At 36.3% G+C, this 17148-nt stretch overlaps 1 protein-coding gene across 1 annotated transcript in view; it reads left to right on the top strand.

Moving 5' to 3' along the window:
- PTP4A2 (protein tyrosine phosphatase 4A2) overlaps positions 1-16704 on the top strand; it is a 29393-nt gene extending 12689 nt beyond the window's left edge. The window contains exons 2-6 of the mRNA XM_016217525.2: positions 4557-5255; positions 6927-7019; positions 12060-12190; positions 13211-13285; positions 14233-16704. Coding sequence (XP_016073011.1) covers positions 5160-5255; positions 6927-7019; positions 12060-12190; positions 13211-13285; positions 14233-14341 — 504 coding nt within the window. The 5' untranslated portion in view covers positions 4557-5159 and the 3' untranslated portion in view covers positions 14342-16704. The remainder of the gene's footprint in view (positions 1-4556; positions 5256-6926; positions 7020-12059; positions 12191-13210; positions 13286-14232) is intronic.
- The last annotated feature ends 444 nt before the right edge of the window (positions 16705-17148 follow it).

The raw sequence follows: 17148 nt of genomic DNA, 5'->3' as shown, positions 1-17148 counted from the left end.
TTAAAAAATTGACAAATTAGTTAGTTTACCTGTTTTTACTTATATAGACTTGTTTGTATAGTTAAAATTAAGTATGTATTAAAAGTTTTAATTTCACAGAAAAGTTTTCTATGTGTATTTCCGTAACTTAAAATTTATACTGAATAGGTCTAGTAAATGGGGTGCATTTACCAGTCACCATGAGTAAACAAATGCACACGGCTGGGGCGTGCATGGCTTAGCACATGTTGGAACATCTGCAGAAAGTCACACCAAGTGACAACAGAATCAGTTACCTCGAGTGATGCCATATGATCACGTGCTAATCATTCCCTGAACATTGTTTACAAGCAGTGAGTCTTGGATTTAAATATGTAGACTATAGTTGTAGATTTGTAATATTTATGTTAGCGAAATTACTATAGTGTTTATTCCAACATATAGCTTATTCACTAAAATTTGTTTTAAAAAACAATGAATTAATAGCAAAAAAATAACCTGTTAATTATAAGCAAATCTTGGTTGAAAGCATTTTAAAATTAACAGGGTATTTTCACAGATGACATATGGACTGAAAATTTTGTCTGTTAAATCTGAAGTTCGTTAAATCAAGGCCTGCAAAATTAAGGGTTTACTGTATTTTATGCCTTCTGGTTTTTGATTCTTATCTAGGTCTATATTAGTAGAGTAGTGACACTAGACATTTAAACTCTAACAATCTTGGTTCTGGAACTTAATTCGTTCTAGAAGGTTGTTTGAAAACCCAAGCATTTTTCCCATTACAAATAATGTAAATTGAATTAATCTGTTCTAGACCCCCAAATGATTCCCTGTTTTAATGTATTGTTTAGTCTATAAATAAACACTTTAAAAATAAAAGGAAATGAAATGTACAGTGAAAAATAAAAATTTAATAATAAGCAGCAACAAAGGCAGAAAACATGAAAATATTCACAGCACGATTTCCTGAGATGTTCACAGTGGTAAACTGATTCACACTTGCACACTCTTTCTTTTGTTTGTTGCCTGGGAGACAGGTGACTGATCATACAGGTATTAGTGGGAAAGGGTTGTTGGGGTGAGAAGAGACTTGTCTGAGATGGGAAGCATTTGAGAACTGAGGTTTGGCTTCTGTTATTGACTTAGTCTTATTGGCAGTGCACTAGCTTAGCTTGGTAGGCCTCTGCTTACTTGCTGTTCTTCCAGCCCCCTCTTTCTTTGTTTTTCTCTTTCTCCCTTCCCCTTTTCCTTAATTTAAAAGGATTTTTCTCTCACAGACCATCCTTTCTAATCCTTCAGTGAAGTTACATTCTTTTGTGAAAAATGGAAATATCCCAAAATGCAACATTTTAAAAGTTAGTTTCCATAAAAGATAAAAGTAAAGAGTGGAGAGAATATTTAGATGCATATTTGAATTTAGCCACTATTATTTGTCCAGTAAACCAGCCTCTTCCATCACCAGGTAAATTAAAGCAAGAATCAATTTTTACTTAAGTAGATAGAGCAGAGTTAATGCCAGAGAGAGAACTTTAGAAGAAGGTTTTTCTGTAAGGGGTACAGGTGCTAAGTTTACGCTAGAAGACTTTCCAGCTGTGGTACGTTGTTTATGATTTTTTACAGACTGTTTGCTTTGCATTCTTATGCATGTCACAGGAATTAACATTAGTTATCTGAATTCACAGGTGCAAGAACATTTAACTGTTGATGTGTAGTTGAATTCTTGTGTGTGGGGGAAGGAGCAGAAGCTTGCTTTTATCATGTATCTGTTAACATTGATAGAACATACTGTTTCATTTGGCAGAAGTTTTTTTGCTGGATATCTCAGTATGGCGTTAAGAATTGAAAACCTAATAATGAATTATCCTTAACCCTGGAAGTGGTCCTTCCAAAATGAGCTTGGGAGGAATAAGATGGGATAAAGCTTGCTCTGTTTGCTGAGCAGACAAACACTGGAGACAAGGTAGAAAACTTAATGCTAGGCTGTAACTTTTTAACCCTGGCCATCACTACAATGGACGTCTTTCAGTGCCTTTACTCAGCTGACACACAAATTAGGTGCGATAACATCATTAAACCAAAGGGATTCAAACAGGTTAGAATTTCCTTGTGTTTTGCTCTGCACTGCATGCAAACCATTGTTCTTTGAGTAGTTACCTTATTAATCTTTGCTCCCCTTATAAGGTCACAGTTGCAGATGAACATCCAAACAAATATTTGAAAATTATACTTACATGAAAAAGATTATGACAAATACGTGGGTACCTTCATTAGTCAAAATTGAAGGAAAAATAAACAGGGAGTTAGTAGACCTGGGCTCTTGTCTTTGATCTGCCCGACATTTTGACTTCTCTGGATCCCAAACATCTTTTATTTTATTTTTTTTTAAAGGTCAGAGTAGTTGATTTCGTAAGTTTCTTCTAGCTTTAAAATTCCTTGACTGTCCCTAGCCGGTTTGCCTCAGTGATTAGAGAATTTGGCCCATTGACTGAAGGGTCCCGGGTTTGATTCTGGCCAAGAGCACGTGCCTCATTTGCAGGCTCAGTTCCTGCCCCCATCAGGGAGAATGTGGGAGGCAACCAATCAATGTGTCTTTCTCATATCCATGTTTCTCTCTTTCTCCCTTCCTCCTCCCTCCTCCCCTCCCCCCCTTCCTTCCACTCTCTGAAAAGCAATGGAAAAAATATCCTTGGGTGAGGATTAAAAAAAAAAAATTCCTTGACTTTGCAAGGAGTACTCTATGAAATGTGCAATCTAAGGTAGCTGTGTTTTGGAGTTACAGTTAGAATTATGAGTTAGGAAGAGTGGTGGTTTGTATTTTTGTTTTTCTCAGTTTGAGTATAGAAGTTTTGTGTTTTTACTGTAGTGCAGGGGTAGGGAACATCAGGCCTGCGAAATCATTTGGTCTGGCCCTGCCAAGGCAACCGCAAGTGGGACTTGAAAGTCAATAAATTTGGGAGCTTTTTTCAAAGCTAATTTTTAAGTTGATAATTTTGTATGGCCCGTGTATGATGTTGTAAATATCCAAATGGCCCTTGGCAGAAAAAAGGTTCCCCACCCCTGCAGTGGGTAAGTCATTCTGCTGAGTTATTGAAGTTCTTAGAACGCCATTTTGAATTTCTTATGTCTTTCATATTTTAGGAATGTTGTAGTTTTGTGCTTGTGTCCATGGTGATAACATCACATATATGTAACTTACAAAATAAAATACCATAAGAGTCATAAAAAGAAGACTTGAGGATAGATGAATAGGCTTGAAAGTTTGTAAGCCCAGGTTCTTTTTAATCTATATTTCAGTCTCTTCTGAAAATGGTCCTATCTTTTCATGTCTTTTTCTGTCTGATCACATTTATCTTTTTTAGAAACTTCTAATTAAGCATTTATTGGGGGCTTAAGAAAGAGGCAAGTGAAAGAACTTGACTCGATCCCTGTTTCCAGAGGAAATTATGATTATGTTGACACTGACTGAGCCAGCTATAAAGATTACTGTGTTTCAAAACAGCAGGCCTAAAATAATGTTAAAATTCTACCACTTCTCTTGCCTTGTTTTTGGTAGGGATTAATATTTGGGCAGGAGAACGCTGTGTGAATCGAACTTTAAATGCTTTTGTACTTCAGAGGTAGTGGTGTGAGAAATAATAAAAAGGTAAACTGGACTAGAAAATGAGAGGTTGGGTTTTACACATTGGTTGTCTCAGCTGACATTATGTTACATTGGGAAAAACGTGGAACTAACAGAAAACTTGGTTTAGAATTTGGGCTCAGCTAACTCATTCACCTTAGACAAGTCACTTCACTTTTCTGATCTTCTTTCCTCATTCCTCATAGGTAGTAACAACTACTCAGAGTTGTGAGGAAAAGAAGATAATTTTTTGAAAGAAGTGCTTTATGGACTAGTATCCTAATTGGGGGCCAATGCATATATTTTGGATAGAAAGAATTAAATCCTCAAAGTGGAATTTTGGTAAATATCCTCCATCCATGTATAGATTTATCTTATTTTAAGCAAAGAGTGTATGTGAAAGACTTAACCATCAAAGCAGAAAAAGGAGATCATTGTGAACTTTGTGAGGAGTCCATGGAGGGAAAATTTCTTTAAGGATCTTTTAATCATTTAAAGATGACTTGAGGCCCTGGCTGGTGTCGCTCGGTTATGCCTTGTCCCATACACCAAACGGTCATAGGTTCAATTCCCAGTCAGGGCACCTGCCCAGGTTGTGGCTTGGTCCCCAGTAGGTGGTGTGCAGGAGGCAGCCCATTGATGTTTCTCTTCCTCTCCCTTCCTCTCTCTCTAAAATCAATAAAAACATATGACTTGAGTTAAAAATAATCTTGTTAGCGCAGAAACTTTGTTTCTTGGATCCTGTTTTGAAAAACACACACACATACTTGACTTTTGAATCCCTGGTTCTTAAGACTCTTGGTATACACTTTTATCCTATTCTTTATAGATGGCAGTAATTTAAAATTGGTGACATTTCAGATGTCTTTAGGCTCATAAAGAATGTTCTTGACTTTGAGCATTGTGTTTACGATGCTATCAACCTCCAGTTCATTTTACTTATGCTTTTCTCTTTCAGGTTTTTCGTTGGAATATACGTTGCACATTTATGGCGATTCTGAGCGTGAGGGCAGACTTCTGCCAGGCTCAGCACAGCGTTTTTGCTGACAAGTGAGCTTGGGGGGTTCTATGTGCCATAATTAACATTGCCTTGAAGACTCTGGACACCGAGACTGGCCTCAGAAATAGTTGGCTTTTTTTTTTTTTTTATTGCAAGCATATTTCTTTTAATGACTCCAGTAAAATTAAGCATCAAGTAAATAAAAGTGGAAAGTGATCTACACTTTTAACTTGTTTCACTAGTGCCTAAATGTAGTAAAGGCTGCTTAAGTTTTGTATGTAGTTGGATGTTTTTGGAGTCCGAAGGTATCCATCTACAGACATTGAGGCCCAAGTTGAATTTGGATTCAAGTGGATTCTGAATACTTCTGCTTATCTTGAAGAGAGAAGCTTCTTAAAGAATAAACACGTTGAATAGAGAAAACACTGATTGATAATAGGCATTTTAGTGGTCTTTTTTAATGTTTTCTGCTGTGAAACATTTCAGGATTTATTGATTTTTTTTGTTTTCATTTTCCCCATCACACTCACACACGCACGCTCACACTTTTTATTTGCCATAATGAACCGTCCAGCCCCTGTGGAGATCTCCTATGAGAACATGCGTTTTCTGATAACTCACAACCCTACCAATGCTACCCTCAACAAGTTCACAGAGGTAAGATTGTAGCATGGTGTACTTTTTGGATTGATATATAGGTAAAATCCCATTAAAAATTAACACCATATAAACTCATCACAAAGCTATTTATTTTCGTGATTGGCATATGAATGGTCATCCTATCTTTTTTTGAAATGGGTTGGATTAGTTATAACAGATTTTTAAAAGAACATTTATGGAATTTGGGATTATCTAGTACTATGTTTTTCTTATACCCTTTCTACATTATTAGCAGTTCTTTGATCATACTTTCAAAAATAAAAATATTTATTGAACACTTTGTACCCAGCATTACAGTAAGCAATTTTATTCAGTATATCATTTATTCCTTGTAATAACTGTGAGATATAGGTACTCTTATTATCTCCCTCTTACAAATGAGGAAACTGAAAGTCAGAGCAATTTAATAATTTGCCTGAAGGCACACAGATGTGATAGAACTGTCTCTGACACTAAAACCCTTGTCTACCTCAAATATTCTACCTCAAATATTCTGACCACTTTTGATGAAGTTCATTTCAATGGGGTTTTATTTGTATTTTGAAATTCCTGATTTAATATAATACTTAACTTTCCTGAACATGTTTTATAAGAAGGCTTTTTTTGTGAAAAATAAATTCCGTTAGCAATTAAAATAACTTCAGATAACCGAATGATGGACATTTCTTGTAGGATATTACTGTTCCTGCTTATTTATACTTAATAAGTCCTGAGCTTCTTAACTTTGTGTGCAGTGTACAAGTTGATTTTAGGCTTGTGTGTCCTTAGGTTGTTCAGTCACCTTTAAGCCTGGCTGAATTATGAGATACTATTTTCAGCCTGTGGATTCCTTGGCCATAGATTCCAAAAGTGGCAGAAGTCACTGTCGTCTTGCAACTATAAAAACATGGTGGTGCCTTGAAGATAGGTAGTCACTGGATTAGGCATTATTGTAGGAAAGTTTTTAAAGGAGCAAGGCTTCTGGCTATAATTATTTGTATGTTAATTGGCTTTGTAATATAATACCACTTTTTAATCTTAATTTCAAAATAACTTTTGTTTCCTTAAATTAAAAAAAGCAATGTGTTTACCAAATAAAAGTCAGAAGATACAGATAAGCAAAGGACACTTTAAAAATACTTAACTGTTAATACTTGGCCTCTAGATGTTTTTTCTCTTCATACACATACTTATAAATATACATATAGATAGGATCACACTGCATATTTAAAAAAAAAAAATCTTCCCCCAACCTCCTTAGTACTATTTTTATAGCTGTTACAGTATTCTGTATGGATGGCGCATACATTCTTTAACCAATCCCATTTGGACCATTAATGTTTCCAGGTTTTTACCTTTCCAAACAGTGCTGAACATGCTGGCACCTAAATCTTTGTGTATATCTTGAATTATTTCGTTAGTAAAAATTCCCAGAAGTAGAACTTCTAGGTCAAAGTATATGTGTTCTTTTAAATTTTCTGTGTTATGCTACTAAATTGCCCTTTATAAAGCTGAGTCTTACTGACATTTCTACTGAGAGTGCAAGAGTGCCCATTATATGTTGGCATAATGAGAATGATGTTGATTTTTGTTGAAGAATGATGTCTCATTGTTTTAAAGTAGTACATTTTTAAAGCTTTGGTTGCAGATTCTAAAAGCAAATTCCCTTATATTTGTTTTTCTTTAAAGGAACTTAAGAAGTATGGAGTGACAACTTTGGTTCGAGTTTGTGATGCTACGTATGATAAAGCTCCAGTTGAAAAAGAAGGAATCCACGTTCTAGTGAGTGTGTAGTGTTTTAATTTTTTATTACAAACAAGTTGCACCTTTCAGACATAGATATTTATAAAACTTGGCACTCAGTAGTTTTGCTTTTTGAACTTACACTACGAGAATACAGTATTCATAGCAACCTTTAAATTCTTTTGGATTGGCAGTTTTGGTCATTCGTGCCCTTAAAGTGTACACTTGCAGGGTATTTTCAATAAGTAGTAAAATTTAGCCTGGCCAGCGTGGCTCAGTAGTTGAGCATCAACCTAGGATCCAGGAGATTGCAGTTCGATTCCTGGTCAGGGCACATGCCCGAGTTGTGGGCTCCGTCTCCATTCAGGGGCGTGCAGGAGGCAGCTGATCAGACTCTCATCATTGATGTTTCTACCTCTCTCTCTCCCTCTTCCTTCCTCTCTCTGAAATCAATAAAGATATATATTTTTTAAAAAGGTAAAATTTAGTAAACAATTATTTTAGGAAAATAGAAATTTGCACTTTATTTTTTCTAGGAAATTAATACAATAGTTGGCTTTTGTTTGTAGGCTACCAGTTTAAATCTAACTGCAAGTAATTTTCATTAGACATTCTTACGTCACATGGAAATATTCTCTCTTACTTTGCAAGTACAAATTAGTTACTTAATATTTTGTAGTTAACTTGTAGGGGACAAACAGGTGGGAGAAGAGGATAAGAAGGGAGAAGGGGAAGGCATCTTGCTCCATAGTTATCATCATAGTTTCTGATACTTTTTTAGGTTTCTAAGAAGCTTTTTTGTATGATTAGATTTTCATAGTTCAGTTTGAACAAAAAGTGATTGGTATTATTTTAAAATAAAATCCTCCCTAGCCTCTGTATATGCTGTTTTATTTTAGAAAACAAGAGCCTCATATTAGGTACAATTTTATACCTTTTTCCTTAGGTAGTTGTCTAAATTACAGGAGCATGTCATGAAATGACCTTGTAGTCTTAGGTGTTTTAGAGCTATTTGATTTGATTGTGGGAAGGCAGTGAAGTAGGATGAAAACTGGAGACTTTTTAAAGTACTCAATGAGGAAGAAAATAATAAAGAAGACATTGGTGCAAGGTTATATTCCTACTTTTTATTGAGAGGTAGTTCTGTAGTCTTTATTGCAATTGGTCAGTAGCTGGGAAGGCTGTTCGTGCAAACAAAATAAATGTCCTGTTGGTAAGGCAGTCATCTTCTATCTGACCCATAAAGTTTCCTCACTTTCATTTTGGTGGAAATAGAAGAATAAATAGCCAAGCATTATGTTTTTAAACCATACTGTGTATTCAAATGTATTTGAATAGAATGGCATGGTAGTAATTTGCTTGCATTCTCATTTTTAAATCACTTTAAGTTTGGTCTGGAAATCACTGGGGATAAGTATAAACATTTGTAAAATGTAGCCTTGTGTTTAGAAAACACACAAAAACCCCAAAATTTAACTTCTGGTGTAGCCCTGTGTTTAAACAAAACAAAATGTTAACTTCTGAAGCTAGACTGAATTATAAGTTTTTTTCCGTGTGAATACAGTTGTCCCCCCTTAATCTGCGGTTTTGCTTTCCACAGTTTCAATTACCTTGAGGGGTCAACTGTGGTCTTAAATTCTTAAATGGAAAATTCCAGAAATAAACAGTTGATAAATTTTAAATTATGTGCTGTTCTGAGTAGAGTGATGAAATCTCACTTTGTCCCACCCAGGACCTGAATCCTTCCTTTTTCAGCATATCTACGCTGTATATGCTGCCTACTGTTAGTCACTTAGTAGCCACCTCAGTTATCAGACTGACTGTCATGGTATTGCAGTGCTTGTGTTCCGATAACCCTTATTTTATGTAAAGTGGCCCCAAAGTGCAAGAGTAGTGATACTGGCAATTCAGATATGCCAAAGGGAAGTCTGAAAGTGTTTCCTTTAAGTGAAAATGTGAAAGTTCTCGACTTAATAAGGAAAGAAAAAAAGCATGCTGAGGTTGTTATGGTCACAGTAGGAATGAGTCTTCTATCTGTGAAGTTGTGAAGAAGGGAAAAGAAATTTGTGCAGGTTTTGCTTTTGCACCTCAGACTGCAAAAGTTACAGCCACAGTGCATGATAAGTGCTTAGTTAAAATGGAAATGGCATTAAATTTGTGCATGGAAGACATGAACAGAAAACATATTCCAATTGATGGCAAAATGTTGCATTGGAAAGCATTAAGCCTATATGAACACTTCAGCAGGGGATCCCCTGAAACAAGTAACACCAAACAAGTAAGAGATGGTTACACAGATTCAGGAATAGGTTTGGACTGAAAAATGTAAAAATTGCTAGAGAGATACCATATTTACATAACTTTTATTACAGTATGTTGTTTTAATTGTTCTATTTTATTATGAGTTATTGGTAATCTCTTACTGTGCCTAATTTATAAATTAAACTTTAACATAGGTTTGTATGTACAGGATAAAACATAGTATATATAGGGTTCTGCACTATCTGCAGTTTTAGGCATCCACTGAGAGTCTTGGAACATATCCCCTGTGGATAAGGGAGAGCTACTGTATGTTCTCCAGTAGATAGATAAAAAATACGTTTGTTTTGATAGATGGCAGGGTGAGAAAATGGATTGACTGTAGTCTGTTTGACCCAGTAATGTTTATGAACACCTTTATGAAATAGAAATGAACTAAAGAACTTGAAGTAGTTTGTAGAAAATGCCGATAGGTCTGGGATTTATTCCAGGCCTTTAAATCTAGGCTTTTGTTTTAAATAGCTATGATTAGATGATAACTTAAGCTTGAAAAAACAAGGGCATTTAAAATTAAGTTTGAAATTTCTTTCCTTTTCCCAGACAGATTTTAAGATGGACTGTTAATTTACTTTTGCTAGGTGAAGAGGGTTTGGGACACTGTATGAGAGAATATCCCCAAAATAAGACCCTTCATTCCTTTGACCAGCACTCTTACAAATCAGAGGCACATTGAAAAAGACTAATAATGGTGGTTTCAGCTATGTCAATTTAATGTTCAGATGCTTCTAAATTATTACTTTAATGATTGTTTTAAATAGAAACTGCTTATATAAGTGAAGCATTTTTGTGTTATTGTTTCTTAACTAGGTGCATTTTAGGGAGTATTAGAAGTAAACTCGACTAAAGTACTTACTGGTTTTACTGCTATTTACAGTTAAACTGTGGTTACATTTATAATAATGATATGGACAGCCCTTTAATTATGGGGTGTAGTTGACAAATCAAACATAATGTACTGTCATGGCTGATGAGCTACATGAAGGGCTTTAGTGGTGCCAATAATGAATGCAGAATCAATTTAATGCTCTGTCACTTTTTTCTTTTTCCTTCTCTAGTATCTTAAAGTGTCCTTATCCAATTTCATCAGAATAGTCTTTTGTTTAAAAACAATTCCCTGTGTTTTTACATTTCTGTCCTTGAAGCTAGATAGAAAAGAGGGTATGTAAAATGTGAATCCACTTTCCCCTTTCTTTAAAGCTGATTTGTGTTAGTTTCTTTGGACCTCTTGCAAAGTAGCAAGGAAGATAAACACCTACCTGTTTTTTAATTAAGACCAACCTATGTGCAAGGGTTGGTCTTAATTAAAAAACAGCCCAATTTGATGAATATAAAGAGAGAAAGGGATACTTGAGAGAAAGGTCTCGTTTGCTCACCCTATTATGTGGCACTGTGCTTGTTCAATGAGATAAGCATAATTTAGGCACAGCTTTAAAAATATTTGCTACTTGACTTTTTAAAAATATATTTATAAGCCCAAAGATGATAGTATGTTTCTGTCTTATGGTGTGCTATTGGAGGTTTCTTATCAGAGAGCCTTTCTCTATTCTTCTTCCTTTTTTTTTTTTAAATATATCTTATTGATTTCAGAGAGAGGAAAGGAGAGGGAAAGAGAGAGATAGAAACATCAATGATAAGAGAGTCATTGATCAAGCCCACAACCCGGGCATGTGCCCTGACCGGGAATTGAACCCTGATCGCCTGGATCCTAGGTCGATGCTCAACCGCTGAGTCACGCCCGGCCGGGCGAGAGCCTTTTTCTAAAGAAAAGACATTATATCTTAGAACTATTTGGGAGATAATCCTCACAAATATTTGTAGAGACCAGTAATCTTACCAGTTGTTGGTATACTTCTTTGCCATAGTGGACTTTTTGTTTTGTTTTGTTAATCCTCACCTGAGGATATTTTTTGCATTGCTTTTCAGAGAAAGTGAGAGGGAAGATGGGGGGAGGGAGGGAGGGAGAGAGAGAGAGAGAGAGACATATGTGTGAGAGAGGCACATTGACTCATTGCCTCCCCCACATGCCCCGTCGAGGGGGCAGGGAGCGAACCCACAACTTAGGTATGTGCCCTTGACCTGAAATCGAATCCTCGACCCTTTGGTGCATGGGCCTACCACTGACCTACAAAAGCCAAGGGCACCGGAATAGATTTTTAAATCATATGGACAAGTGTTGTATCTTCTCTTACTTTGTCTTGGCTTTAAACACAGTTTTCTCTATGTTTACGGATCTATTTAGATAAAATAGTTGAGGAACACCAATTTCTTATCACTTTGATAAGAGATTTCCATAAGATAAAATTAGACTCTGACTACACTTCATTGAGGAAGGCTAAGTTATTTGACACACTTGAATTTCGATCTTGGATCATTTTCAGGAGTGGCCAGAATCCTGTTATTAAGAATAGGTATAGCCCGGCTGGGCGTGGCTCGGTGGTTGAGTGTCGACCTAGGATCCAGGCGATCAGGGTTCAATTCTCGGTCAGAGTACATGCCTGGGTTGCAGGCTCCATCCCCAGTTGGGGACGGGCAGGAGGCAGCCTATCAGTGATTCTCTCATCATTGATGTTTCTATCTCTCTATCCCTGTCCTTTCCTCTCTCTGAAATCAATAAAGATATATTTTTTAAAAAAAGAGTAGGTATATATGGTATAGTTAGTTCAATTAGGCCTGCCCTGTGTACTGTGCAGCTATTCTGCATTGGGATGTTAATCCTGGAAACAATACCAATTTAATATAAAGTATTTTTTTTCTTTCCAGGATTGGCCATTTGATGATGGCGCACCACCCCCTAATCAGATAGTGGATGATTGGCTAAACCTACTAAAAACCAAATTTCGTGAAGAGCCAGGTTGCTGTGTTGCAGTGCATTGTGTTGCAGGATTGGGAAGGTAAGTTCTTACCCTTTCGTCTGTGTATTCATTATCAGATATTTCACTTGGGTAGAAATTTGCATTTGTTACACTAAATATTAAATTGCTTGAAAGGAAAGGAAATAAGAGCAAAAGCTGGTATATGATTTCTCAGAGCTGCTTTTTGTGTTTCATTGGTTGTCTGATTCTGATACCATACTAGATATATGGGTGATGGCTCAGTTGTTTTGAAACTGACTTAATGTAATTATCTTATCTTTGAGCTAAAAATACAGTCTTAATTCAGTATGTTTTCTTTTTCCCCCCATTTCAAGTAGCCAAAGGTTCAGGTCTTTGAAATAGGCAACAAAATTTTAAAAATCTGTACATGGTTAATTTTGGATTGAGATATATGGGAAGTTAATAGGTGGAAAGCAGATGACTGAGCTTTAAACTCCTAAAAGGAGATATGTTGGAGAACAAAAATTAACTTTGATTTTTTTTAAAAACCTTTTTCTTCAAGCATTGCATGGAATGGTGTTACAACACTCTCATCAACAGCAGGTTAAATGTCAATTTATGATGTGTACTTTGACTCAAAACATTAGTGCAGGCAGTGGTGACTCAGACTCTTACTTCTCCTTAGCCCTTTTGTATGCTGTTTTCCTTTTTTATAGTTTAGTAAAGTTTCTAAGTTTCAGCCATTATCTTGAGGGGCAAAGGTGGTAGTGTTACTAATTTGACTTGGGTCAATTTAGGTTAGTCCAAAGTCAGTGCCCTGAATTGGACTTTTTAAAAAACTTCATTTCCTTTGAGACATTAAAAAATATATTTATATAGAGGCTGCTCCTAATTACCAATTCTCTGACACTCTCTCCTAGCTTACGAAAAGGATATTGTTGAATTCTAGCATCTTTTTAGTATTTGATAAGGAAATATATTAAAATCCATTTGTAACAAAAATTGGGGACAATTTTTGGTAACATGTAATCTGGATTTTAAAAAAATCCTTCAATTCCAAAGATGTGTGGATATTTATAAATGAGTTTCTCTTTGCAGGGCACCTGTGCTGGTTGCACTTGCTTTGATTGAATGTGGAATGAAGTATGAAGATGCAGTTCAGTTTATAAGACAGTGAGTATGAAGTTTTATGTTCAGAAACACATGAAGCAAGATCATATAAGAGAGAGGAATTATGGAAAGTACCCATTATAGACTGGCATAATTTGCTGTTTTTGGTTTAAAATATTGTTTGTTTGAAGATATCAAAAAGAGCAAGTGATAAAAAGACTTGTAAGACTACTGGTTCCCAGATTTAAAGATTTTCTAGTTTAAGCAGCAAATGTGGACATTGTAGAATATATCCAGTATATAACTTGAATATCTAGGAATCTTTAAAATTAATAGCTAGGTAGAAGAATCTCAGTGGTGTTGTGTCTCTCTTAATGGATGTCCAAAATACCTTTAATATGCAACTGTCTATAACCAAGAGGCAAACCAGAATCTATAGAGAAGAAGTTAATCACCTGGGACTCATAAGTGACCTGCTGAGGCATAAAGTCAGGATGGTAGTTCCCAGACAGAATCTTGGCCTCAGTCTCCAGTGATGGGCCTTGCTGTTTTGCTGTCCAGAATTCTTTGGCATTTATTTTCTTAGCCTTTCCCTCTTTTCTTTAAAAAAGAGGAGAAAAGGAAAAAAAAGGCTATTAATGACAGGGCATGAAATGAATGGTAGCAGCTCTAGGAAGGTAACATCTTTCAAGGAATGCTGTCTGTGCCTGCTGCTTCATATAAATACTCGCTACCAGTTCTAATCTGAAGAATATGTTAATCTAGAGTATAGTCAGATGTCTCTGGATAAATCTTATTTTTATTAAACAATTAATAGACTAATCAGAGTCAGCAAAGAAACTTTGTCTATTCTTGGAAAGTTCGTATTTAAACTTAAGAAATGATGTTGTATGGGAAATACGTTGATTTTTGGCTTTGTGGCGTTAGAGTGGCTTTGGGCCATAAATAATGCATTTCAGTGAATTAGTTCTTTTTTTATATAATAAAGTTTGCCATTCTTGTATTTTCAGAAAAAGAAGGGGAGCATTCAATTCCAAACAGCTGCTTTACCTGGAGAAATACCGACCTAAGATGCGATTACGCTTCAGAGATACCAATGGGCATTGCTGTGTTCAGTAGAAAGAAACATAAACGAAGGCTGACTTGATTGTGGCATTTAGAGGGAACTCTTGGTACCTGGAAATGTGAATCTGGAATCTTGACTGTGTCATCAAAGTAGTGATGGATTCAGTACTCCTCAACCACTCTCCTAATGATTGGAAAAAGCAAACAAACAAATCCCTCTATAACGTGAATAAAATGTTTAAGAAAAGAAAAAGAGAAAGAAAAAAGGGATTAATTCAGTGGAGAATGGTTTTGCTCTTAGTGTTGGAGTTTGAATTTCTGCCAGATTGAATTATTTCAGAATCTCCTGTCTTTTTTAACTTTTTCAAAATAGGTCTCCAAGGAAAACCAGCAGAACATTAGCCTGTGCAGAACCTTCTGTTTGGGGAGCGCACTCTTCCATTATGCTTGGCACATAGATGTATCTCCCTGTTGTGGAATTTCTTTTTTCTTTATTTGGGATTAGGGGGTGGGGGCTACAATTTTCCTCTCTTCTCTCCTTTTCCCTACTCCGCTCTTCCTCCCGATACAAGTTGTAGATGGAATAGGAGAAGCCCTTGTTGCTGTAGATGTGCGTGCAGTCTGGCAGCCTTAAGCCCACCGGGGCACTTTTAGGGAAAAAAACACACAAAAAAAACCCACCAAAAACACCAAAAAAAAGAAAAAAAGAAAAAAAAGGCAGTGGCATATATATTATATGATCCAGGTGGTTTTTAGTCTTTACTGATGATGGGGTATTCATGTTAGTTTCTTTTCTTGAAAACTATACATTAGGCACAGTAGCCAAGAGCCTTTTGTTTGGGTTTTTGTTTTGGTAAGTTAGTGGGGAAATGGCATTTTAAGAGGAGTCTCTTTTTTCAGACTTAGCTGAGAGTCAAATTCTTCTCTTTCCCAACCAATGAAGCTAAGTGGGTATTCCAGAAACTTGTTTTCTGAAGGGGAGTACTCCAGTCCATCACTAAAGATGTGTTCAGACAGAGTTAACACACTTTCTACACCTTGTAGAATTGTGGTCTGTAATGTAGCATTGCTCTGCTTTTCTGTCTAATGATACCAGAGAATACTGGTAGTTTAAAATTTTTATTTTAGGACTTATTTGTACTCTGAATTTTCAGGAACAGAGGAGTAGCAGCAAAGACACAATATTTTGGACTTGAGAAAATGCCTGTTATGAGTATTTTCCAAACTGCTCCCTATATGTACAGTTCAGTTTAACCACTGATTGCCTTGTTATTTTCTTACTAGGTTCTTTATGAGATAAAACCAACAATGCCTAGTGAGTATGTGTCCACAGGCCTAACAGGGTAGGAGAGAGACTTAGAACAGCCCAACCAGTAGCAAAAGGACTATGTTGCTAGTGAAATTGGTGTAGTATCATTTTTGCTGATTCTTTGTGGGGTTCAATGTGCTGATCTAGAAAACTGTTTTTCTGCTCTTTTGTGGAAGGCAGTTGTGACCAGGCTGTATCGACAAAGCAAGTTGAAGGACACCATCAGGGGCTCTTGCACTCTTCATTTAAATATTACACATTTCTTAGTGCTCTGCTTCTAAGAATTTGATTAAAGGTTTAGGGTCATCTGCTGGAATTTGCTATGCAGAGCCATAAACTTCCCGTTTTGTTAGGATCAGCTAGGCCAGTAGGAATGGACCGAGACCTTGTCACTGGTGATACCTCAGACATTCGCTGGCTGTGTGAATTGCCTATCTCCTATGCCAGAGTTGTTTTGCTCTTTAAATGAAAATCTGTAGATTGTCTCCTCCCCCATCCCAGAAAACAAAACAAAATAATGCTTTTTGGATTTTAAAGTGGATTTTAAAGTGGAAAATGATGGTACTATCCAAAATTCTTTATTTCAGAACATGACAATAGATTCTTTTAACATAGGCTTAAGATCAAAACAGAATGTTCTCTAAGCTCAGATGGACTGTCTATTGACTCCAAGGGTTTTGATCAGTATCATAACAAACCTTTTCCCTTTGACATGCTCTGATTTTTGTTGTTTGCGGGGAGAGACAGAGAAACAAGTGTGTTTGTGTGTGTGTGTGTATGTGCGTGTGTGCAGTGTCCGCCAGTATCAGTGCCTGCCTGAGTTAGGAAAATTACATTCCTGGTTCTGTATGAGGAGAAGGGTGTGTAAAGCAACATGAAACATTAGCCCTCATTTTGTTTTAAATTGTAGACTAATGTTAATTGTTCTCAGAACTGGATTTTCTTCTTCAAAATTAAGTTTTTTTATCTTTTGGATTTAATGAAGTATTGCTAGCTGAAGCCAGTTTGACATGATGAGAGAGATGTCAGACTGATGAAAGGTGTGCAGCCTGATTTAAAACCAAACCCTGAACCCTTTTAAAGAACAATAAACATATTTTACATGCTCTTTGTTTGTGCATTTGTTCACTGCAGGGTGAGTTTCATTTGTTTCCTTAGAAAACTTGGTATTCTCGAGGCCTCTTTTGAGTCCTGCTAATTACTGGAAGGAGGTGAAATAATTAGAGGTTGGGAAGTTCAAAGATTTTATTCCACCGAGGTGTTCAGTAAGGGCAAACTTACTGGGATACATCTACATCTTCTGGTTCAGTTCTTGGGCACAACACTCTAGGAATTCAGTATCTTGTCTCATTCCAAAGGACTTGTTTATACCCTAGGTTTTGATGAAGCATTGTAACTTTTTATTTGAACTCTATATATCATAGGATTGGAGGTGGGGAATTTCCCTTAAACCATCAGTAAGCAATTCACCCATCCATTCAGACAACAAACTTATGTGCTCAAGTACCAAGAAGGAAAAGACACTAATCCCACTTTGGAGGACCTGTCTAGA

This window comes from Miniopterus natalensis, chromosome 9 (assembly GCF_054644295.1).
Source record: "Miniopterus natalensis isolate mMinNat1 chromosome 9, mMinNat1.hap1, whole genome shotgun sequence".
Classification (NCBI taxonomy): Eukaryota; Metazoa; Chordata; class Mammalia; order Chiroptera; family Miniopteridae; genus Miniopterus; species Miniopterus natalensis.
The sequence above is the reverse complement of the archived record's forward strand: the minus strand, read 5'-3'. Positions and strand labels throughout refer to the sequence as shown.